General features: G+C 46.2%; 1 protein-coding gene across 6 annotated transcripts in view; it reads left to right on the forward strand.

Moving 5' to 3' along the window:
• The window catches only part of PTGDR (prostaglandin D2 receptor), a 193,522-nt gene that overhangs the window by 66,732 nt on the left and 100,351 nt on the right, over positions 1-26,439 (forward strand). For 2 of the 6 annotated variants that reach the window (XM_068252308.1, XM_068252310.1), the window contains exon 1: positions 21,932-22,921. The exons of the other annotated variants lie outside the window; for them this stretch is intronic. In XM_068252308.1, coding sequence (XP_068108409.1) covers positions 22,103-22,921 — 819 coding nt within the window. In that variant the 5' untranslated portion in view covers positions 21,932-22,102. Of the gene's footprint in view, positions 1-21,931; positions 22,922-26,439 lie in introns of those variants that run through there. 6 annotated transcript variants of the gene reach the window in all.

Raw genomic sequence — 26,439 nt, forward strand, 5'->3', positions numbered from 1 at the left:
CCCCTCCTTCTAATGACATAAGGCAGTGCACTTCCTAGTATAGACCTCAGTGGGAGTGTCTGAAGACTCTGGGAGCACGGCGGGTAACGAATGCACAGTTAAAGTGAGCCTCCGGACTAAAAATTGACTCAGCAGCACTGAAAAGGCTTGGTGTTTCTTTAACAGTTTTACAGCATCAGAACTTTGTTTCTCTTATACAAGCCTCATTTTTAGATGCACAGAAGAAAACTGCCCGGGCTTTTTTCCCCTGATGCTGTGCAAAGCATGATGGGATTTCTGATGTTGTTGCTCTCGTTCTGCTGTTTTGGTGCAATTTGTTTCTTTTTTTACAATTTGAATTTTACATTTGAAGCCTGGCGTGTGCAGCTGGGAGGGGTAATCAGGATACAGGACAGTTGGAACTGTGTCTTATGCTCCTTGTCACCTCCTTTCAACCAAAAAGATGGCTGCCCCCATGACAAAGATGGCAGCCCCCATGAATCACAAACATTTGCCTGTTCTTTTAAAACAGGGTGGGTAAGAGATTATATTACCTATCTATTCTACTTAACATAACTAATGTAACTTGATGACAGTATGTTTGTTTAGGCTGAAGTTCCCCTTTAACTAGCGAAGAAAAAAAGAGTGAGGGAGGAAATTATGTCAGAATTTGCTTCATTCAAAGGTAACCAAGATGGAAACTGTCTAGAATAGGATTCTCTGCTTTATCCTTTAATTCACAGGAATTATAACTTGGACAGTGCAATACATATGTTATGTAAGTAGAAATAGTATTCTACTTATATATGTGGTTTTTTGTTTTTTTTTAGGTTAGCACGGGTGTCACTTGTTCTTTAACCCCCTTGCCGTTCCAATTGTGTCGGCAAGGGGGCGGCGCAGCACTTAAAAATTTTTTTTTTTTTAAATTCATGTAGCTAGCCTAGCGCTAGCTACATGATAGCCGCTGACAAGCGGCATCCCCCTACCTAAACCGATCGCCGCCGGCGCTCTCTGAAAGCAGGAAATCCTGTTCAGAACGGGATTTCCTGCTGGGCTTCCCCCGTCGCCATGGCGGGATGACCTTCACCGACGTCGGGACGTCAGAGGGAATCCCAATCCACCCCTCAGCGCTGCCTGGCACTGATTGGCCAGGCTGCGCAAGGGGTCTGGAGGGGGGCGAATCGGCGGCGAGCGGCGGTGATCGAAATATGCACGCAGCTAGCAAAGTGCTAGCTGCGTGCAATTAAAAAAAAATTGTGAAAATCGCCCCAGCAGGACCTGAGAAATCCTCCTGCGCAGGTTACCCCGAGCTAAACTCGGGATAACCGGCAAGGAGGTTGAGGGGAGATTTATCTGTGGTGGGGAAGTGGTTAAACCTTAGCCATCTACCGAGTGTTTTTACAATATGTACAGCACAGTATTCCCTGAGTCCTCATTCCCTAATTATTTAAATGGCCATGTCTCGGCAGCTTGCAAATCACTCAGCGTTTAAAGCATTGCGTCCTCCGCTGTGTATTTTGGAGCTGTCCTTGATTGTTGGGTGCCAGAGGGATTAATCTGCAATTCTTCTCAGACCTCCTCGTTGAGAGTCAAGAAGCGTGATTTATTTTCGATCTTTTGCTGATAGCACAATTAAATATTTGTTTTGACGTGCTTGGATTCGTTTGGCTGATCTCTGACAATCAGAAATTACAGTCACAGAGGGATTCGCGTTCCAATGTCTCTGACAGTAATCATTGGTGTGGGGACTGGCATTCCGCGCACTCACTTGTACATGCATTTAAAGAGGCCCTGTAGTTACATAAAGTAGAATTCAGTAAACTATTCAGGATATTTATTATTATTATTTATAAAGAGCCAAAATATTACGGAGCGCTGGGCAATAAATAGGGATACATACAATGTTAACAAGAGATGGGAGGGAGACATTACATAGCACATCACAGAGATATAACAGCACAGGTTATAATCTTGACCATGCAATTAAAGGGAACCTGAGACAAAGGGAAATAAAAGTTTTCTACATACCTGGGGCTACCTTTCCGTGCAGATTGTTCCCTCACCGTGGTCTAAAGCCTCCTAGATCCTTTGGAGGCTATATCCCCTCGTCTCAAGTTCACTTTAAAGGATCCTGAGGTGGGCTCAAAAAATGAAAATAAAAGTAGGCTACCTGATTCGCGGGGCTGACCGGATCAGGTAGCCGCAAAATCCGCCCCTCCCATGGGCCGCAATGGCCCAACTTTCACTTTCGTGACCTATAGGTCACGACGCTGCACTGAGAGACTGTGTGTCCCTCATAGCGTGCAGGGAGGCGGGGGAGCGACAGGGGCGTGGCCGGGGAGAGAGCTGCTCAGTGGTAGCTCAGGAAACCCTGCAGGAACGCCCCTGGCGGGTGTTTGGAACAGGGAACTCCTCTCCCCTGTGTTTACCTCCGAGTTAGCGACAAGTCTTATCGCTGAACCCAGGGGGCGGGGGCTTGGGGGGGGGGGCACTAGTTAGGGTTTTAGAGTAGGCATGGTGGAGGGTGAGTAGGCCATCTTGAAGATATCTGTTCTGAGGCGCTTGCTTGAAGGTGTTGAAGGAGGAGGTAAGTCAGGTGGCCCGTGGGAAGGAGTTCCATAGGGTGAGGCAACTCTCGAGAAGTCTTGAAAGCGAGTATGGAAATGAGAAATGCGCAGGACAGTCAGGCGAAGGTCATTGGAGGACTGTAGAGGGCAGCCAGGGATATATCTGTGGACGAGCTCAGAAATGTAGGTTGGGCAGGTCTTGTGCACAGAGTTGTAGGTCAGGCACAGAGTCTTGAAACTTATCCTGAAGCATATACAGTAGGATACCCATTTGTATGATAATTTTCCTGGTTTCAGCATCAGAAACACTCCTATCTCTGTATATTGGTATGTAACCCCACTTTCCAAGTCATGCTTAGCCTAGGCTATTTAGCACCCTTTTGTGTCTTGGAATTTGTTATTCATCATGTTACATCTGTCATTGTAATCACCAGTTCTGTATTTTGTACCAGTGTCTATATTTGATGTATATCATTGTCTGTATCATTATGTAGAGATGGCCCGAGCAGTATTCTGCTACCATCGGCTGTTCGCATTTGCTGTGAATAGCGAACATTTGGCGTATGCGATTCGCCCCCTATACATTATCTATCATTGAGCTAAACTTTGACCCCTTACCTTACAGTCAACAGACACATGGCAGCCAATCAGCTAGCACCACCTCCTGGACCCTCCACCCCCCTATCAAAAAGCAGTAGCGGTGGCCATATTGGATTAATTCTCTGCTGGCTGCTGTTAGTGAGAGCAGGGTCAGACTTGCTGCAGATAGGTGGGGAAAGCATTAGCTAGGCCTGTGTCCTTGTTCCTCACTTGCTGTGAAAGCACCCCAAACAGCCCTATTGAGGGCTAGCACATCGGTCTTTTGTGGTTTTTTGTGTGTGACACTCCACAGCCCACTGACACCCAGAGCTGAGTGCACACAACTCCTGTTGCCTCATTAAGTTGCATGCACAGAACCACTCCAGTGCATTATTATTTCACCGTATTCTGATAGTACTATTGCATTTCTCTGTGTGTGAGGGCCCGTTTCCACTATCGCGGTTTCCGCCGCGATTCCGCAGAGTTTCCCCGCACATGAATCGCACGGGGAAACTCTGCCATAGGGGATAGCGGTGCCGCGGCCGAATCGCTTGCGGGAGCGATTTGGCCGGAACCCCCTGCAGAATTCGCGGCGGAGGTTGCGAATCCCATAGCCGTGCATGGCACGGCTCATGGGATTCGCCTGCGATCCCGCCCCCACCCGCTCAGTGCCAGCGTGCGTCTGCGAGACGCACGCCGCACTAGTGGAAACGAGCCCTGACACTCCACAGCCCACTGACATCCAGAGCTGTGCTGTGCATAATGTGATTTCTGCCCTTTGGAGATTAAAACCCGACTTTGCATCAACTCCGTAATTGTTGGTGGGACTTTTGGCATGGATCCCCCTCCGTCATGCCACAGTCCAGGTGTTAGACTTCTTGAAACAACTTTTCATCACTTTTGTGGCCAGAAACAGTCTTTGTAGGTTTTAAATTCGCCTGCCCATTGAAGTCTATAGCGGTTCGCCAGATTCGCCTGTTCGCGAACAGTTTTTGGAAGTTTGCGTTTGCCGTTTTGCGCATAGAAAATGTAATGTTCGCGACATTTCTATCATTATGTACCCCTTGTTTGTTTTCCTACTTTGTACAGTGCCACGGAATATGTTGGCGCTTTATAAATCAATAACAATAATGATGTCGAATTTGCCTCCCAGTGCATTCTGGGAGACCAGGTAATATTTTTCACTGGCTTTGGGACTCTCAGAAGCGAACATTCTGCAGAATGAGATTTAGAACTAAATACTGTAAAGAAAAAATGTATCCATTACGTTATTTTCTTTAAAAAATATATTTTAAATGAATTAAGCATAAAGCAGGTTTGTAGTGGATGCAGCATGAAAGCAGGAAACTGTCCACCAGTTCAGAGGTTCTCATGGATAGCGATGATCATATTGTGCTCATTACAATTTTGGGAAATTTCATGTAATTTTTGTGTCTGTAAGTAAAATAAAAAGCATTCAATAATATTCCAAAAAACAATGCAGCTCTTTCCTTTCATTCAGACAACAAGCTCCACAGGCCTCCGTACGGGAAATCAATTTACCTCCTCCTGACTAAACATTTGATCTCAATTCCCGCCTCTGTGGGGAGGGGAAACAAATGTGAGACCTGCGAAAGCCAGACCACGGGAGACACTACTATTGTGACTCAGGCGTGTACGTCCAATCATCCTCCCAGCATCTTGCCCAGTTGCTATCGAGCAGGGTTTCTTGAGGTCTTCACAAAGGCTTCCTGGCAGTCTCCCCTTCTGGGACGGTGTCAGGCTGAGAAAGTTTCTAAGGCTAATGAACCGCCCTTCAGATGCCGGCACCGTCTCCAGAGGCGTAGCGAGGGTTTTCAGCACCCGGGGACAAAGTTTAGTGCCCCCTTCCCCATGGTAGGCCTGCGGTGCTTGTAATGCCCTCCCTTTGACTGCCTGTGCCCTCCAGATGGTCTAGTCCAGACCTTTGACCCAGAACTAATGGCTGCCGCATGCACAGTAGCTTTCCTTTACATGGGTAGACAGCGCTGTCCACACTCCCAGCGGCTCTCCCTGCCAGCCACACATTCTCCTTAACACAATTTCTCCGGTGGGGGGGCGGGCTTTTTTCAGGCAGGGGGTGGGGCTTCTCCCAGTCCCAGCCAGGCACGCTCTCCCCCACTGCAGTATCTAGTTTCTCTGGTGGGGCAGGGAGGAAGAGGCCGCAGGATAATTGTTCATTCTGTGCATCATGGTAGAGAGGCTGGCAGCGGCAGCAGGAAGCTGCTGAGCGCCCCTAAATCACTGCGCCCGGGGACATATGTCCCTTCTTGCCCACCCTTAGCTACGCCCCTGACCGTCTCGGACAGGGACAGCTGCATGCCACCCAACAGTAGTTTCTCATTGAAGACCAGTGGTGGAGCTAGACATTGTGGGGCCCCATAGCAAACTTTTCATGGGGCCATCATATCTAGCCACTTTTGAGGAATGCTACCTGCTCCTACCCCTTGGGTATGAGTTGATTGGTCAATTTACATTCTCGTGCAATGCACACTGTGTATAGTCCATGAGCACCGAGATAAAGTTAATAGTGAACACATCAAGTACCATCTGGCCCCCACTCTTTTTCTACATTATTTTCACTGGAGTTCCTCTTTAAAGGGGCACTCTGTTTTGTTAAAAAATTGTCTTCCCATACGGCGAGGAATATACAATTTTTGAATGTTGGGGCTATAGAAGTCTAAAGCATGACCCTCAACGGATATTATATCCAACTTCTTTTTATTTCATAAATGCGGTGATACAGCATAAAAAAACAGCACAACGTTTCGGGCCTGTCACCCTTTGTCAAGTGCTTGCAAACAGGCGACATGCTCAAAACGCTGTGCTGGTTTGTGTGCTGTATTTCCGAATTTATAAAATAAAGAGAAGTTGTATATGGGAATTTCTGCCTGCTTTGGACTTTGTAATGAAAGGCTTGATGGACCTCTTGACCTATTAGGACTCCCCGAGATTTATAACTGCACATCCCTGAGGCTTGTGGACTACTCACTAACTGATACCTGCTTGTACCAACAATCAGGGGTGTAACTAGAAATCACCGGGCCCCCTGTAAGCATTTGGATGCTCCCCCCATCGCCGGGCTGTTTTGGGGGGCAGGAGAGGTCGCAGCATGAGGGGAGAGGTTGGTCACACAGTGGTGGGGAGGGGGGACAGTCTTCCCCTCCCTCACCTCGGACTCTCCCCTCCAGCATCTATCAGTGGTAGCAGGCGGTGGGCAGGAACACATACCTCCATCCACCGCTGGAGGTTCCTCTCTCTAAGTGCTTCACGCTACTTCCTGTTTGAACAGGAAGTAGCGTCAGACACTTTGAGAGTGGAACCTCCGGCGGTGGAACACATGAAGCTATGTGTCTTGCCCGCCGCCTGCTGCCACTGATTGAAGCTGAATGGGAGAGCCCGAGGTGAGGGAGGGGAGGACTGTCCCCCCTCCCCATCGAGGTGTGGCCAAGCTCTCCCCTTGTGCTGCAACCCCTCCTGCTCTCAAAATGGCCCTGAGTGGGCCCCAGAGGCCCCCCTCCTCGAGGGTGCAGGGGCTGCAGCCCCTATTGTTACGCCACTGCCAACAATCATTAACCCTCCTGGCGGTAACCCCCGAACGTAGTTCGGGGTAAGCCGCGCAGGAGGATTTCTCTGGCCCCGCTGGGCCGATTTGCATAATTTTTTTTTGCTACACACAGCTAGCACTTTGCTAGCTGCGTGTGCACACTAAACGCCGCCGCTCCACGCCGATTCGCCGCTACCCGCCGCGCCGCCCTCCCCAGACCCCATGCGCTGCCTGGCCAATCAGTTCCAGGCAGCGCTGAGGGGTGGATCGGGACTCCCTTTGCCGTCATGATGTCGGTGACGTCATCCCGCCCGTCGTCATGGCGACGGGGGAAGCCCTCCAGGAATTCCGTTCTTTGAACGGGATTTCCTGATCGCAGATCGCCGGAGGCGATCGATTCGGGTGGGGGGATGCCGCTGCACAGCGGCTATCATGTAGCGAGCCCTAGTCCCGCTACATGATTTAAAAAAAAAAAAAAGTGCTGCGCGGCCCCTTGGTGGTTTTTAATAGACCGCCAGGAGGGTTAAAATGAAACGTATTACTGGATGTCTTGATTGTACCGAGTTTTGAATCTCTCATGTATCTATGCTCCCCACTATATCTTTTGTACTATGTACAGCGCCACAGAAGATGTTTGTAAATAAAAATAATAATATAGCAACCAGGAAAGATGCCGGGAGGATGATTGGACATATAGGTCACAATAGTAGTATCTCCCGTGGTCTGGCTTTCACAGGTCTCACATTGGTTTCCCCTCCCCACAGAGGCGGGAATCGAGATCAAATGTTCAGTCAGGGGGAGGTAAATGGATTTCCTGTACAGAGGCCTGTGGAGCTTGTTGTCTGAATGAAAGGAACGAGCTGAATTGTTTTTAGAAATGTTATTGAATGCTTTATTTTGCTTCTGTCTCTAGTTAACATAACGTTATTGTTTTTATTGATTATATGTCCCTTTCTCTTAACCACTTCCGGGTTTCGGGTGGTTTGGCTGATCTGTGCTGGATGGGCTCTTCAGCCAGCAGCACAGATCAGATAGCAGGCAGGGCGATCAGACTTCCCCCCCCCCCCCTTTTTTCCCCACTAGGGCGATGTCCTGCTGGGGGGGTCAATCAGAGGCCGGGGATCGCTGATCTCCTCTACGGCGCTGCTGAGCAGCAGCGCCGTATGTATGTAAACAGTGGGGAAAATCTTCCCCGCGTGTTTACATTTACCCTGCGAGCCGCGATCGGAGGCTCGCAGGGTGTTCACGGAGACACCCTCCGTGAACTGACATTGAACGGTTACCATGGAAACCGCATCAGGATTCAGGGGCATACTTATGCGTACGCAGAATCCTGAAGTGGTTAATCACTGTTTCTCTATGTTGTTTTAGCTTGACAGGCATGGTGGCCACTCCCATACCCATAACCCCAGCAACTGGTGATGCTGTATAGGCACTATTATGGGATTGGAGTTGGATACCCAATCACTTTGCTAAATGTACGGCGGTTTTCTGGGCTCTGGATTGGATCCGGCGCTTGCTTTTGTCACTTCTGGGGGGACGGGGGTGTTTGAGGGGCGTTTCCTATTTTTGAAACTGCACACCGGACCAAATAAGGGGGAAGTAAAGAGAAATACCTTTTGTACCTATGGGAGGAATGGTCACAGCATCACCTTGTCACTCTGTATAAGAACCTCTGAGGAAGCGAAACTTGTCCGCGGAACAGCTCTGTACCCTCACTGCTCTCCTATTCACTTTTACAACAATGAAAGATCCAGGACAGTCAAGTAGGCTGTTATGTGATCCAATAACCACATGATTTTGTGTAGAACATGCTGCCAGAGGATAACTTGCTCGCCCAAGGCTTTGTAACGAGTATAGGGGTACATCTGTGTCTGAGTGTACACATGCAACAGCTTTCATGCTTAGACGGTGTATACGCTAAATGGCCACAAGATGGCACTGTGAATTTTGATGATGTGCATGTTCAGTATTCTGCTGTGCTACTTGTGTCACAATCCAGAAACACTCCATGTGAAATTCTCAGAGGTACTGTGATTTCTCTGCAGAATACAAGTAAGAAACACTGCTTTGTACAGTGCTGGCAAATCAGAACTTAAAGACATATTGTAGAATGCAGTAAATTATTCAGGATATTTACTTTTACTGTAATTATCATGTTTTCAGTATCAGAAACACTTCCTATATTTATATATTCCCTCCCAGTAAATGCTTAGCCTAGGCTGATTATCTATGTGGAATTCTCCTCCCAGAGCATTCTGGGAGACCGGGTGTTGTTTCTACGGCTTGATGCACCTGCCAACAGTAAAGATGTTGCCACCAAAGATAAATTTCAGCACATAAATCAAGGTGAGGCAAGATCTTACAATATGCAAATACTGACTAAATAATTTATAAATTAACTTTGTAAAATAAAAAAAATTGATGAGGCTATACACTCTGTAAGGCACTGCATGAGATGTCAGTGCTATATAAATACATAATAATAATAATATGGTGGGACATTACACCATGATTATGGTAGAATTGGATTGTGAGCTCCTCTGAGGATAGTCAGTGACATGACTATGTTCTCTGTAAAGTGCTGCAGAAGATGTCAGTGCTATATAAATACATAATAATAATATGGTTGGACATTACACTATGGCTATGTTAGGATTAGATTGTGAGCCCCTCTGAGGACAGTCAGTGACATGACTATGTTCTCTGTAAAGTGCTGCAGAAGATGTCAATGCTATATAAATACCAGGCATGGTCGGTAAATTCCGCGGAATTATTAATTCCACGATTCCGGTCGGAATTAATAATTCCGATTTTGTTAGTCGGAACGGAATTTCTATATAATCTCAAACGGAATTCCGCGGAAATTTTATAATTCCGACAGGAATAACATCAAAAATCTCTCTCTCTCTCTCTCTCTCTCTCTCTCTCTCTCTCTCTCTCTCTCTCTCTCTCTCTCTCTCTCTCTCTCTCTCTCTCTCTCTCTCTCTCTCTCTCTCTCTCTCTCTCTCTCTCTCTCTCTCTCTCTCTCTCTCTCTCTCTCTCTCTTCCTCCTCCTTTTTGAGAAGCATGCTTATATACCATAGCTGGGATTTGAACCCAGGATGCAGTGTGTAGTAGCTAGGAGGTATCTGTCTTAACCTCTAGACCATGAACCACACTACATGGTAAAGCTGTCCTAGCATAAACCATACTACCATTATGATCAATGCAATAGAAAAAGTAGCATGATTAAGGATTGGTACTTTTTGAAAAGCATGCTTATATACCATAGCTGGGATTTGAACCCAGGACGCAGTGTGTAGTAGCTAGGAGGTATCTGTCTTAACCTCTAGACCATGAACCACACTACATGGTAAAGCTGTCCTAGCATAAACCATACTACCATTATGATCAATGCAATAGAAAAAGTAGCATGATTAAGGATTGGTACTTTTTGAAAAGCATGCTTATATACCATAGCATATCTATTGCATTGATCATAATGGTAGTATGGTACATGCTAGGCCAGCTTTAGCATGTGGTTGATGGTCTAGGGGGTAAGACAGATACCTACTACCATGTAGTGTGGTTCATGGTCTAGAGGGTAAGACAGATACCTATTACACACTGTGTCCTGGGTTCAAATCCCAGCTATGGTATATAAGCATGCTTTTCAAAAAGTACCAATCCTTAATCATGCTACTTTTTCTATTGCATTGATCATAATGGTAGTATGGTTTATGCTAGGACAGCTTTACCATGTAGTGTGGTTCATGGTCTAGAGGTTAAGACAGATACCTCCTAGCTACTACACACTGCGTCCTGGGTTCAAATCCCAGCTATGGTATATAAGCTGTTTTGAAAATCTGCAATTCCCTACTGGATGATATAAGAGGATGGATGGATGGATGGAGGAGGAGGGAGAGAGAGAGAGAGAGAGAGAGAGAGAGAGAGAGAGAGAGAGAGAGAGAGAGAGAGAGAGACCAAGTTTGTGAGCTTTGGGGTCTTTAGCATCAATAATTTGTATATTCCCATAGAAATTAAACAAATCAGATAGGCTGTTTGTGACTCCACCCCTCTCCAGCATTTGAACCCCAGTCACCCAATGACCAACTGTAGCAGGTTTGAGGCATCTGCTATTAACAGTGTAAAAATGGCAGCAATTTAAATATACCCCTTGAAAATGAACAGGTGAATTTTGAGTGGCTATTATAGGCTCCAACCGCTACCAAGAATATTAATCTCTGTCACCCAGTGACCATCTGGGGAAAGTTTGGGAACCCTGCCATAAACAGTGTAAGAAGGGCTGCAGTTTACATTTTCCCAGTGAAATTTGTTTTTGGCTCTGCCCACTTTTTGTAACCTGGACACACAGTCACTCAATGAACAATTTTGTGAGCTTTGGGGTCCTTGGCATCAATAATTCATCAATCTGATTGACTGTTTGTGGCTCTGTCCCCTTTTCTGAATTTGAACCCCAGTGACCCAATGACCAACTGTACCAGGTTTGAGGCTTGTGCCATAACAGTGCAAGAATGGCAGCAATTTTAATATTCCCCTTGAAAAGCAACATTTGATTTTTGATTGGCTTTTTTAGGCTCCACACACTTTTCTGAATATTAGTCCCAGTCACCCAGTAACCAGCTGTGCAAAGTTTGAGAACCCTGCCATTAACAGTGAAGAAAGGCTGCAGTTTACAATTTCCCTGAAAAATCTGTTTTTGACTCCACCCACTTTTTGTAACCTTGACACACAGTCACTACTCACTGACCAAGTTTGTGAGCTTTTGGGTTCCTGGTATCAAAATTGTGCTAATGGAAGCAGTTTATCCAGCAAAGAAATCTGGCTGTGTTTTTGCCTCCGCCTCTTTACAGAATGTTAACCCCAGTCACTTAACGACCGACTGTAGCAGGTTTGAGGCCTCTGCCATTAACAGTGTAAGAATGGCTGCAGTTTCAATATTCCCCTTGAAAATCAATAGGTGAATTTTGATTGGCTCTTGTAGGCTCCACCTACTTTTCAGAATATTGCCACTGTTATACTGCTCATGATATAGTATGGCTAATAGGTTTATTGGTCAATTAACCTATTAGCCATACTATATCATGAGCAGTATAACAGCGGCAAGGCACAGAGGCGCTAAGCTGACTGAAGCTGTTCACAGGTAAGAACCTATCTTCTCCTCCAATCATGTATTTACTCACCTTACCTTTCACAGTCCCTTCACTATTGATTACTGCTCATCACCTTTATTTTCATTCTGTGTCAGCGCTAGGCTGGTATCTAATCAATTTCAATTATTCTTCCCTTCACCTTATACTCACCATTATGGATTATGGCCATAAATTAACATAGCTAGTCTTTCTGACTTTACCTCACGGAATTGAGAGGACTTTCTATATCTACCCTCTATCATATTGTACACATTTGTGTATATATGTGTGCACGTTGGTTTATGCATACTCAAAGTGATTATACTGGGAATATGTGTGTATATATATGTCACAGGAGCCCTAGTGGCTGACCGCACTTAGCCTTCTAAACGGTGCCAGCGCACAGATCGTGCGAACTCTGGTCGCAGTCAATGCGCAGGAACCGTTAAGAATTAGCCGCAGACAACCCAGAAGGGAGCCTGTGAGACACGGGTAATTACAACGTACACACGATTCCACGGTATCTGCCACCACCACTGGTATGGGCCAGTGGACCCGATTTACTGACTGACTAGTCCTGCGAATAAAACGGTTAAACACACGGTATTCTGTCTAGCCAACAACAAACAAACAGTAGCGTATCTTCAGAGACCCGGGATCAGTTCTGTGTGTGCTGATAAGCAGGGTAGCGGAACAGTGAATGACTTGGAGGAAGTCTTTTATTCACAGCAATATAAATAATTAATATATACAGACAATTATTAAAATCAACAATTATTAAAACAGTAATAGCCAGTATAAAAAATAAAAGAAGGGAGAAAAATACTTAGTTCCTGGAAAGATGTCCTTTTTGTGGGAAAAATCAGAGTTCTGGGTTTCAATCAAAGTTCAGAGTTCAGACCAGGTGGATGCCAGCATATCCTCAAGCTGGCACCGATGAGGTCAAGATGTTTTCAGGGTGGAGGACACTGAGTTTGGCTCCTCTGCCATTCTTATGCCCCTGATTCAGTAGGAGGGAGTGAGGGCGGGCCCACACACCCCCTTAGGACATGAGATGAGTCCTCCCCTTGTCCTAGGAACCAGAAATCATACCTTAACCATATATGGGCTCTATCTCACAGAACCGTACAGGTCAGGGCAGATTTACTAATATTTTCAGGTCTGCCTCGATGTACCCAGCAGCCTGATACCAAACATGAGGGGTGGGACCCTTGTGGTATCAGCAGGGCACTTTCGAACTGCCTAACTGGCAGTCTTTCCCTCAGAATGGTCTGAAGTTTCTTCAGAACCAGGGCCAGATAGGGCCAAGCATGCTCTGTTAGTTTGGAGGGTCTGCCAGCCTGGCAACACAGAAAATATGACACATATAGCCATTTATGGAATATGATATACCCCTGGGATTGATAGCAGGTCATTCCCAGGCAAAGGCTCTTTGAAGTTTGGGGCAGCTAGCTAGGTGTCAGCTCCCCTGCTGGGAGGGAGCCGGAGGGTCTGGCTTTTCTCCCAACTAGATTGCTTCTGTCGTGGTCTATACCTGATGGATGGGCCATCAGCACAGCTTGAAGCCAGGGACTCTCTGGGCCCAGGCTCATTAGCATATCAAAAGAGCCATCCTGCAGTTCGGCTGATGCTACCTCTCTGCTGGGAAAAGGACTTCAGCTGCCCCTACACACTCAACCCAGATTGTATCGATTTGAAGCGCAATCGATGCAGAGAATCGAGTGCGATCGCTTTTCTTCACGGGCGGTTACAGGACGCGCCTGCGGCCCCGCAACCGTCCGTGACAGCCCCCCCTGGGGAGAAGGCAGATAGACATGCATCAGCAAGATGTGTGTCGTTGCCGCTAACCTGCGAGATCTGATCTAGTTCCCCGTTGGCGTTCTAGGGTCGGCTGCCCGCTGCGTGTCGGCCAACCTGGCTGACGGGTCTCGGGTTGCCGGTGCGGCGGGAAAACCTATTGGAGCCTGTGGCTCGGTTCCCCTGGACCGGTCGCGGTCTGCTACCCTCAGGGTTGACCCGACGTGGACCGTTCTGGACAGGGCGTTTGCGCCACTGCAGTCGGACGTGGTGTCTGCCGGGACTGCTGACAACGGGCAGTGGGTTGGTTAGGTCAACAGCCAGCCCACGCAGGGTTCCCCTGCTAAGTGGCCGTGGACCTAAGGGAACCCCGCGGGAATCCCTGGACCTTCCCAGCTCCTGACAGACGGCACATGCTCTGCAGTAGTTTGCTACATCCCTGTTCATCCGGGGCCAATAAAACTGTTTCCGAATACCGGCAAGTGTCTTGCGGACCCCTGAGTGCCCTGTCAGAGGATTACCATGTGCGGATTTCAGCACATGTCCCCTGAACGCACTCGGGACCACAAGCCATTTGGTATTCGTGTGGGATCTACCTGTAGGGGGCTGTACAGACTCACTGTACAGTCTCCCACCTTCCCAGTACACCTTGAAAGCGGCCCCGTCTGCGAGGGGCTCAGCGGCTTGCTGCCTGAGCACCTCCAGGCTTGGGTCACTTTGTAGTGCGGCTGAGAATACAGCGTTGTCAGTTTCAGCCAACTGGCTCATGTCACACGAGGCCAGCGGCTGAAAGGTCTCATCCCCGCGGTCAGAGGAGGGGGAGGAGGCCGGAACCCCCTCCACCTGTTCTGAGTTCGGGTTCTGAGCAGTGCAGCTGCGCGGTACTGCTAGCACAGGTACACTGTCAGAATGGCACAGACGGACATTACTCAAATCATCATTGCATGCAGTAATGACATTGACAGGTATAGACATTTTTTCATTACAGACAGGTTGTACAGGAAACTCAGGTACAGTTACGGCATCATCACAACAGACAGTCTGTACCTCAAACTCAGGTGCCTTTGAAGCAGGCACTATTGAACGTGGTACCCTTGAACTGGGCACATTCAACCCACCTCCCCCTGGTGCTCCCCCAAGTGTATAAAGTACCTGGTGGTGGGTGGAGAGTCCGTCTCCTTCCGTGAGCGACAAGGCGGTCGTGGCAGGTTCATGGTAGGACACAAGCTTGCCCAAATCAGTCCCCAGCAACACAGGGACTGGGAGATCCTTCATAACCCCAACAACCCTTTCTTGGATTCCTCCTACTCCCCAATCCAGCTTCACTCTTGCGTGGGCTATGTGAAAAAGGGTGCCCTCTACTCCAGTAAGGGCAAGGGATCGGCTGGAGCTGATGCTCTCCTTTGGCACAAGGTGTGAGTGAACTAACGTGATGTCAGCTCCGGTGTCTCGGAATCCGGTGACAACTTTGCCGTTCACTCTAACAAGTTGCTGCTGGTCGGTTCGGTCGCGGATTTCCTTTCCGCGGGCAAACAGGACAAAATCTGATGATCCAGGCTGTGGTTCGCTGGCGGGTTGCCTCTGCTGTGGGTGAGGTGCAGGTGATGCAGATGATCCAGGTGCTGGTGGTGTCTGTCTCCGCTCCGGACAGTCGAATTTCATGTGTCCGGGCTGGCGGCAGTAGTGACAGGTGACCTCTCCAGGCGCTGCAGCCCTGGGTGCAGAAGCTGTGCTGGGTGGCCTCTGTGGCTGACGGCTCACAGGGGCAGGAGAGTCTGCCGAGGTATTGGGCTGACCTCCTCTCCAGCTGGATGGGACAGTTCTGCGGGTATCAGCCACCCGGGTAGTTGCAAAAGTCTCAGCAAGGTCTGCAGCGACAGTGGCTGAAGCTGGCCTGCGTTCTAGCACAAACTGGCGTACATCAGCAGGGCAAATGTTCAGAAATTGTTCCAGGACTATCAAGTCCTCCAGGACATCGTAAGACCCTTTGGTGAGGCCTAGAGTCCACTGGCGGAGTGTGGTGAGCAAGCTGCTGACCACATCTCGGTACGAATCAGAAGACTTTTTCTGCCAGGCCCTGAACTTTTTCCGATAGGCTTCTGGCGTCAGCTGGTACTTAGTAATGATAGCGTCTTTTATAGCAGCATAATCATTATCCTTCTCCGCAGGCAATTCTGCGAAGGCATCAAGCGCTTTGTAGCGCAGCAAAGGTGTCAGATGTCTGGCCCACTGGTCTTGGGACAGACGATACTGACGGCAGGCTTTTTCAAAAGACCGCAAAAACAAGTCAATGTCTGTGTCTTTCTCAATATTAGCAAATTTAAATTTTGCACTTACGGGTGCTGCAGCTCCTTCAGCAGGGAGGCTGGGCGGTGAACTCCGGCTGGCCTGTTGAACCTTTGCCATGTCGAGCTCATGCTGTCGTCTCTCCCGCGCCTCTGCAGATTGGCGCACCCGTTCCTCTCGTGCTTCCATGTACTGCATGTACTTTTCCAGGTCAGTGTCCATCAGCTTTTGTAATGCCTGCTGCATTAGCGGATCAGTACAAACGGACAGTCCAGTACTGGCCGGTTCCAGGCGAGTACTTTCAGAAACTCTGGGGTTGGGGTCCATACTGACAGTCTCTGGCGTAACTGTTGCAACAGGGCCCGCAGGATGCTCAACCTCTGTACGCCTAGGATCTTCAGCCTCTGGTTCCCCTTGCCTTAAATCAGATGGGTCAGCTTCTACCTCAGCAGACACTCTCGGCTCCCGCAGTTGCTGGGTATCCCATTGAAACAATTCCGTTACCAGGTCCCCTTGTTTCTTGCGGCCGACATCAATGCCTCTCTCTTGGCAAAGATTTTGCAGGTCCGCCAGGCACATTTTCTTGTAGTTCCCGGACATTTCCACGCCAAATAAAATAAAACTTTTGGGGAGGGGTACTGGCTACACAGTCTCTCTGTATATATAAAAAATATATTGCCTTCCAGCTACACCAACGAATTAGTTCGTTTCTCGATAGCGCTAGCGCTATCGTAGATACTTTCAGCACAACACAGATCCCAACCGCTGCCTACCACTGTCACAGGAGCCCTAGTGGCTGACCGCACTTAGCCTTCTAAACGGTGCCAGCGCACAGATCGTGCGAACTCTGGTCGCAGTCAATGCGCAGGAACCGTTAAGAATTAGCCGCAGACAACCCAGAAGGGAGCCTGTGAGACACGGGTAATTACAACGTACACACGATTCCACGGTATCTGCCACCACCACTGGTATGGGCCAGTGGACCCGATTTACTGACTGACTAGTCCTGCGAATAAAACGGTTAAACACACGGTATTCTGTCTAGCCAACAACAAACAAACAGTAGCGTATCTTCAGAGACCCGGGATCAGTTCTGTGTGTGCTGATAAGCAGGGTAGCGGAACAGTGAATGACTTGGAGGAAGTCTTTTATTCACAGCAATATAAATAATTAATATATACAGACAATTATTAAAATCAACAATTATTAAAACAGTAATAGCCAGTATAAAAAATAAAAGAAGGGAGAAAAATACTTAGTTCCTGGAAAGATGTCCTTTTTGTGGGAAAAATCAGAGTTCTGGGTTTCAATCAAAGTTCAGAGTTCAGACCAGGTGGATGCCAGCATATCCTCAAGCTGGCACCGATGAGTTCAAGATGTTTTCAGGGTGGAGGACACTGAGTTTGGCTCCTCTGCCATTCTTATGCCCCTGATTCAGTAGGAGGGAGTGAGGGCGGGCCCACACACCCCCTTAGGACATGAGATGAGTCCTCCCCTTGTCCTGGGAACCAGAAATCATACCTTAACCATATATGGGCTCTATCTCACAGAACCGTACAGGTCAGGGCAGATTTACTAATATTTTCAGGTCTGCCTCGATGTACCCAGCAGCCTGATACCAAACATGAGGGGTGGGACCCTTGTGGTATCAGCAGGGCACATTCGAACTGCCTAACTGGCAGTCTTTCCCTCAGAATGGTCTGAAGTTTCTTCAGAACCAGCGCCAGATAGGGCCAAGCATGCTCTGTTAGTTTGGAGGGTCTGCCAGCCTGGCAACACAGAAAATATGACACATATAGCCGTTTATGGAATATGATATACCCCTGGGATTGATAGCAGGTCATTCCCAGGCAAAGGCTCTTTGAAGTTTGGGGCAGCTAGCTAGGTGTCAGCTCCCCTGCTGGGAGGGAGCCGGAGGGTCTGGCTTTTCTCCCAACTAGATTGCTTCTGTTGTGGTCTATACCTGATGGATAGGCCATCAGCACAGCTTGAAGCCAGGGACTCTCTGGGCCCAGGCTCATTAGCATATCAAAAGAGCCATCCTGCAGTTCGGCTGATGCTACCTCTCTGCTGAGAGAAGATTTCAGCTGCCCCTACACACTCAACCCAGATTGTATCGATTTGAAGCGCAATCGATGCAGAGAATCGAGTGCGATCGCTTTTCTTCACGGGCGGTTACAGGACGCGCCTGCTGCCCCGCAACCGTCCGTGACAATATATATATATATATATATATATATATATATATATATATATATATTTATATGTAGAAAAACAATAACTATCATATGAACATATTGGAATAGAATATTCAGTGGCCTTGTTTCTTCTGTCCTACAGTGTTTGATTGCTCCTATCTATAGCCTGATGAAGTGGGTTGAGCCCACGAAACGCGTTGCAAAATATTGGAGTATATAAATAAAACGTTATTTTGTCGAAAACCCGACTTTTTGCCTGCGTCTGCATCAGGGAGGTAAGTCCACCTATTACCTCCCTGTCTTTTAAACATTTTATCTATTTTTACACTTTTTGGCGCCTCTGTTACATTGCTTACAATACTGTGTCCACCCCTGGTGGAGGGGAATTGGCCCCTTTTTCTCCTAATCTACAGAGATCGACTTCTTAATCCTGAGCGGGGCCAGGTCTAATCTCCCCGCCTGCCTATACAGGGGTTACCTGGAAGGTAACCCTGACTTGTGAGTATCACTCTTACACTTATACACCTTAACTATACTGCCAGTACATACTACACCATATTGGGCTCTCGGTGTCTCCCTCCCTTTACTATTATCTAGTTTATCAGCTTTGGGGTCCTTGGTATCATTACTTTGTATATTCCTATTGAAAAATAAACAAATCTGTCTGTTTGTGGCTCCGCCCCCTTTCTGAATTTGAACCCTAGTGACCAACTGTACCAGGTTTGAGGCATCTTCTATTAACAGTATAAGAGAATAGTAGCAGCTTAAATATTCCCGTTGAAAATCAAAAGGAATTTTTATTGGCTGTTGTAGGCTCCACCCACCTTCAAAAATCTTAATCTCATTTACCCAGTGACCAGCTGTGCAAAGTTCGAGAACTCTGCAATTAACAGTGTAAGAATGGCTGCAGTTTATATTTTCCCAGTAAAATTTGTTTTTGGCTCCGCCCACTTTTTGTAACCTTGACACACAGTCACTCAATGACCAAGTTTGTGAGCTTTCAGGTTCCTGGCATCAAAAATGTGTGAATGGAAGCAGTTTATTCACCAAGGAAATCTGATTGGCTGTATGTGGCCCCACCCCTTTAGTGAATTTGGACCCCAGTCACCCAATGACCGACTGTAGCAAGTTTGAAGCCTCTGCCATTAACAGTGTAAGAATAGCAGCAGTTTAAATATTCCCCTTGAAAATGAATAGGTGAATTTTTATTGGCTGTTGTAGGCTCCACCCACTTTCTTGAATCTTAATCGCATTCACCCAGTGACCAACTGTGTCTAGTTTGAGACCCCTGCGATTAACAGTCTAAGAATGGCTGCAGTTTACATTTTCCCATTTAAAATGAATGGCTGAAATTTGATTGGCTGTTTTATGCTCCACCCACTTTTCCTGGATTTGTAACCTCGGTCACCAAGTGACCAACTGTGCCAAGTGTGGGGACTCTGGCTTGATTACTGTGAGAATGGCAGCCTTTTACATTTTTTCCATTGACATGAATGGGTGAAATCTGATTTACTGTTTGTAGCTCCGCCCAGGTATGCAGGGGGGACGCGAGACCCCCAGAACCTATCATCCCAGGTAGTAAGGGATCTGTATACCAAGTTTCGCTCAAATCGGTCAAGCCGTTTTCAAGTGATCGACACACACACACGCACGCACGCACGCACACACACACACACACACACTTTTATATATATATATAGATAATAATATGGTAGGACATTAGACTATGACTGTGGTAGTAGGATAAGGTTGTGAGTTCCTCTAAGGACAGCCAGTGACATTACTATGTACCGTATATTCCGGCGTATAAGACGACCCCCCAACTTTTCCAGTTAAAATATAGCGTTTGGGATATACTCGCCATATAAGACTACCCCTCTTCCAACGCACAGCAAATTAAAATAAAAAAATCATGTACTGGTCCTATGTATGAACATATACTGGTGCTGTACTGTGTGTTGCCCAGTATATAACAGTATATAGTCAATTGACTTGTTGCATTGGTCAACTCTCCTTAAGTAGACTGGTCAGCTTTCCTTGTCTACCTGTTTATCAGAGCGGTATGTAAGAACAGATTGCACTCCCTCAGCAGGGAGATCTGAGAGGCGGTAACAGGATAGGGCGTATCACCCGGCATCAATGACACCCGGCGTATAAGACGACCCCCAACTTTTCAGAAGATTTTCAAGGGTTAAAAAGTAGTCTTATACGCAGGAATATACAGTACTCTGTAAAGTGCTGCAGAAGATGCCAGTGCTATATAAATACATAATAATAATGTAAGACATTAGACTATGACTATGGTATGATTATATTGTGAGTTCTTCTGGGAACAGTCAGTGACATGACTATGTACTCTGTAAAGTGCTGCAGAAGATGTCAGTGATATACAGTACAAGCCTTCTTCAGACTGCTCCTGTATGGTGACAAGATGTTAGAATGAGTCTGAAGAAGACTTATTAGCAGAAAGCTTCCTCTTTTTCTTGATCATCCTGATTCAAAACCTCTTGTTTTTAAGGATGCCTAACATGGCACAACACTCTACTGCTGATAATAATAGTGAAGATCTAGGCAGTGAAGTTCCTCTTTAAAGTGAATAAATGCTTGCTGTGGATTTCTGCACGTAACCACACCACCACTACAAACCTCTCAGCAACTTTCACTATGATCGGATATACCGTAACTAGATCATCTTTTTTTTTCTTTTTGTTTTTTTTAAAGGACCATTATCAGAAAAATAAAAATGTAAATTTAAAATACACATAAATAAAAGGCACATTTCTCCTGGAGTAAAATGTGCTATAAATTGCTTTTCTCCTATGTTGCTGTAACTTACAGTTGGTAGCAGAAATCTGACAGGTTTTGGACTAGCCCATCTCCTCATGGGGGATTCTCAGGGTTTTTCTGCCTTTTTAAAAGCACGTAGTGGATGGCAGTTGCTCAGTGCAACTGCCAGAATAGTGTGCAAACAGGTAGGAGGGGGTTCGACCTGTATCTTTGTATAGATTCTCTTCAGGGAGTGCTTTTGTAAAGAAAAAATGAAATGCTGAGAATCCCCCATGAAGAGATGGACTAGTCCAAAACCTGCCAGTTCCGTCAGATTTTTAGTAATTACTGTAAGTGACAGCAACATAGGAGAAAAGTAATTTATGGCTCATTTTACTCTGGAAGAAACGTACTTCTTATTTGTATGTGTTTACATGTATTTTACAATTTTCTCAGGACAGTGGTAAAAAAAAAATATATATATACGTCTGTTGGTGTGCTGGATTACTCATAATATCCCCACTGAAGATTCTTGGAGGTCTCTGCAGACACATTAGTAAAGTCATGTCGGTGTGTAGGATGAGGGTTTTTTTTGCAGCGCCTGCATGCGAGTTTTCGAAACTTCTTGAAACGGATGATGTTTGAGGTTTGGGAACTTCCCCTCTCATCGCACATCTGATATGCTTCAGTTCCCGCATTCACAACTTACAGAAATGTTATCGCTTTTCTGTCCATAACCCGTCTGTTTTACATCATCACTACCGCCTGCCGTGTTCTTGTAAGTTCTGCTGCCGACCCGAGCCCTCCTGCTGCACCTGCGTGACATAACACACAGCTTCTTATTACGCTCTAAAGAAAAAAACAAAAAACTTCCTCTGCAGTCCATGGGTCCTTCTCGCTGAGGCTGTGATTGAATAGTGACACCAAATGACGGCTTTCACAGAGTGACCGAGAGAACACGTCTGGTTGGATATGCAGCACTTCCTCATTGTCAACTTCACAAGTTTTCTGGCCAGTTGCCAGACTGACAGCAGTCTAGGCTACGCCTCGCTTAGCGTATTTATTTTACATGTGGATTGCTGATCTCTCCACCTCCTCCAGACATCTCAGCTTGCAGCTGAACCGTACGGACAGATTATAAAAAACAGATGATAGGCTCAGGCAGATGAACGGTTTCGTGCTCCTGGTTCTCAGCTGCCTCTGGATGTGGGACAAGACTAACCACCGGTGATGCCAGTTCACATGGAGTTCTATCCTTGTTCTAACAGCCAAGCCATCCAAGGGAACTACTCCGTTTTGCCCAGCATCCTGCTGTTTTCCTCCGGGGTTATCGGCAACATCATTGCCATCTTCATCCTATGGCAACACAAACTGCGCGTGAAGAACAAGACCTCTGTTTTCTACATCTTGGTGACGGGGTTGACTATCACCAACCTGATGGGAAAATGCCTGGTGAGCCCCATGGTCCTCGCTGCCTACTCCAAAAACCAGACGTTGGTGGAGATGGGGAGCAACCACAACCTTTGTGATATCTTCAGCTTCTTCATGATCTTCTTTGGGTTGGCGCCGATGCTCATCCTTCTGGCCATGGCGCTAGACTGTTGGATCGCTCTCGCTCACCCGTTCTTCTACCACAACTATATCACTAAGCGGGTTGGCTTGCTGGTGCCTCTCGCCGTCTACGTCTTTAGCGTGGGCCTCTGTTCTTTGCCCTTCTTGGGCTTCGGCAAATTTGAGCAGTACTGTCCCGGAACGTGGTGCTTCATTCAGATGTCCGCCGAGGATTCCAGGCCGGAAGTCTTGGCGTACTCTGTGCTCTACGGGACCGTTATGGGCATATTTGTTTTGGCCATCATAGTCTGCAATGTGGCAATCATGAAACGACTGTACCGAATGTACCAAATTCAAAGCCAGAGGAACGTTGTGAGCACCAAAACTGCACCACCGAAGGGGGAGTACGTTAAGCAAGAGGGCATGGAGGAGATGGATCACCTTATCCTGCTGGCAGTCATGACCGTGATCTTCGCCGTTTGCTCCCTTCCGTTAACTGTATGTATCCACTAGTACCAAACTCTGTGATTACGAAAGGTGTGCTACTGTTTCATTGCCTGTTGTGAAACCTGTTGACCAGTAGGAAACAACTTTCTTCTGAAAAAAAGCATGCAGAGCCATTTAAATATCATCTCAAAACCAAAGCAAAAAATAAAAATGGAACAGCACTGGTGCAAAAATAGAGTAGGTGTATAAAAGCTTGGCAGATGAGCTTTTTGTCCCTAGGCTTTTGCAAAGGACTAGGGGACATGATCTGCGTATGGAGGAAAAAAGTTTTAGCCATCTATTTAGGAAAGGGATCTTTACAGTAAGAGTGGTTACAATGTGGAATGTATTACCACAGGAAGTAGTTATGGCAAATTCTATACCTGGGTTTAAGGGGCGCTTAGATGCTTTCCTTGCGTTGAAAGTAACCCATGGCTATAATTACTAGGTAATTCCCGGTGGTGTTGATCCAGGGATTTTATCTGATTACCATTTGGCTAATTGGACCATGCCATGTAAGGGTTTTTCATGTTCCCCTGGATCAACAGGGATATGTGAGGGAGCGGGCTGGCGTTTTACTTTATTTTCTGGTTGAACTCGATGGGTGTATGTCTTTTTTCAACCCAAATAACTATGTGCCTAAATGTCCACATCAAGGACTGTGATTGGTTGTTCTGAAGACATAACAACAAGAGTTGTTTAGGTGATACCTTGAATTACTAACTGTACAAGATTTCTTTGCAAGCTTTCCAAACTGTAAGTTTCTTCTTCAGGCATGTTTCAGAACTGGATAGGAACCATAGCTCTGAAACATGCCTGAAGAAAAAACTTAGTTTTGAAAGCTTGCAAAGAAATCTTGTACAGTTAGTCATTAAGGTATCACCGAAACAACTTGTGGTATTATGTCTTCGGATTCTCTCCATGAGTAAAACCAGACCACATGCATTTGTTCTGAGCAACTGCTTCACTTCTGCACCTGTCTTGATTTGTTTAATTTTGTGCACAAGATTTGTCCCAATTCTCCCAGCGCTTGTTTTGATACTCATACCCCAAATACTTCAAAATTTGCTGTAACCTTGTTCTGAAAGGACCGCTGTTACGAACAAAGTGTAAAATGCATTTGTACACATACATAAAAGTGCATTTCTCCCCAAGTAACATAAGCTATACATTATTTTTTTCCTATGTTGCTGGCACTTACAGAAGGTAGTAAAACCCCCATCTCCTCATGGGGGATTCTCTGCATTTCTTTCATTCTTTACAGAAGCACTTACTGGAAAGGATTTATACAAAGATGGCAGACAGCCCCCCCCCCCTACACACTTGCACACTATTTTGGCAGTTAGACAGAGCAATTGCCGCTCAGTAAGTGCTTTTAATAGTAGAGAAAACCCTGAGAATCCCCTATGAGGAGATGGACTCTCCTCGAAAACCTGTCAGTTTTGTCAGACTTTTACTATTTACTGAAAGTGACAGCGACATAGGAGAAAAGTAATTTATAGCTCATTTTACTCTGGGGCAAATGTACATTTTATACATATGCATACCTACAAATTTAACATTTTACAATTTTTCGCAATAGTGGTCCTTTAACCACTTAAAGAGACACTGAAGCGAAAAAAAATATATGATATAGTGAATTGGTTGTATACTATGAATAATTACTAGAAGATTAGCAGCAAAGAAAATATTCTCATACTTTTATTTTCAGATATATAGTGTTTTTTCTAACATTGCATCATTCTATAATATGTGCAGATTACACAACACTCAGCATTCAAAATGATTCTTTCAGAGCAGTCTGTGAAGTAATGACCTCTCCTCTAGCAGAGGAAAAGTAAACAGTTCACTTACAGTTGAGATAATAAAAGTCAGATAACAGCCCTCTCCACGACTAACTTAGTCGGAGAGCTTAATGGCTTGTTTGCATAGAGATAACAACTGGAGTTTCTCAACTCTTCCTGTACTGGAAACAATTACACTGATGTATCTGATCTTAATGTTTTATTTCTTAAGGTGCCCATACACTCGTCAGATTGGCAGCAGATAGATAAGAAATGCATCTGATGATCTATCTGATGCGTTTTTAGAACATTTTTTACCAGGATAGAATTCCAATAGATTTCAGTTTGAAATCTATTGAAATTCGATCTGATGGCATTTTTTTGCCATCAGATTTCCATTAAGGCCAATGCAAACTGATAAGCAATCTCATCAGATCGACCTAAATTTTCCACCCAGCCAGTTCGATGGAAATCCATCGAAATCGGCCATCGATCAGTCGATTGGCCAACCGATTTGCAAACGATCAATCGATCGATCGATTGGGATCGATCGGTCGGCCAGAAAATCGGCTGAGTGTATGGGCCCCTTTAGCTGTGCTACACATACAAATCATAATATCATCATTTTTTTTGCTTCAGTTTCTCTTTAAGGACCACGGGCTTAAGGGGATCCAAGCAGCTCCTGGCATCAAATAGCTGCAAGGGCTACCATTGTTCAGAAGCTCAACCCCTGCTATTTTACAACTGGCATTATCCAGGCTAGGTGTGAAATTCTTTAACTGTTTTCTGTTTGAAGTACAATGGGGGTTTGTTTGTGGTCAATTAAGTCTAATGAGGTGATTTCTTATCTGTGTTCCACCATCTTCTGCTCAGGGACCACAGGTCCTTTAGGGACCGACAAAGTGGCTATTTTAACCTGTAAAAAATGAGGTAAAGTGAAAGTTTTATTTTAAATAATAAACCACATTTTTAGAATGCATTTTTAATTTGCTATAGAGCTGCCCTGGGTGTTAAAAATGATGCTCTGTTCACTTTAAACCCCCCTAGTTACATAGTTACATAGTTACTTGGGTTGAAAAAAGACATACGTCCATCGAGTTCAACCAGAGAACAAAGTACAACACCAGCCTGCTCCCTCACATATCCCTGTTGATCCAGAGGAAGGCGAAAAAACCCTTACAAGGCATGGTCCAATTAGCCCCTAAAGGGAAAAAATTCCCTAGTGACCAGGCTATTTTTTACAAATTAGTCCACTGCAGCTTTAAGGGCTCGCTGTAGGGCCGCACAACTCAACACACAAGTGATTCCCCCCCCCCCCCCTTACTGCCCACCAACAGAGCTTTCTGTTGATGGGCTTTGATCCTTGTTGGCATGTTTGTTTATTTTTCATTATTTATTTGTTGTTGTTTTTTATTAAATACATTTTACTATTTAATTATTTTTTCCCCAGCGGGGGGCTCCCTCCCCCCGCCAGCCAATCAGCGTGATCGGCTGTCACAGGAATCAGCCTATGACAGCCGATCATCCTCTTGCCTCCCAGGGGGATAGTCATGTCACACAGCTGTCCCCAGTACAGCACTGCCTTAAATCGCAACGATGTACAGAGTAAATAGACTGTGGTTTCGCCGCTGGGAGACTGATGACGGAGAGGAGCACGCGCGATCTCCTGCAACACCCCTCCCCAGGACTTCACGCCGATTGGCGTGGAGCGGTCCTGGGGCTGCCACCGCATTCGTGCCAATCGGC

This window comes from Hyperolius riggenbachi, chromosome 9 (genome assembly GCF_040937935.1).
Source record: "Hyperolius riggenbachi isolate aHypRig1 chromosome 9, aHypRig1.pri, whole genome shotgun sequence".
Lineage (NCBI taxonomy): Eukaryota > Metazoa > Chordata > Amphibia > Anura > Hyperoliidae > Hyperolius > Hyperolius riggenbachi.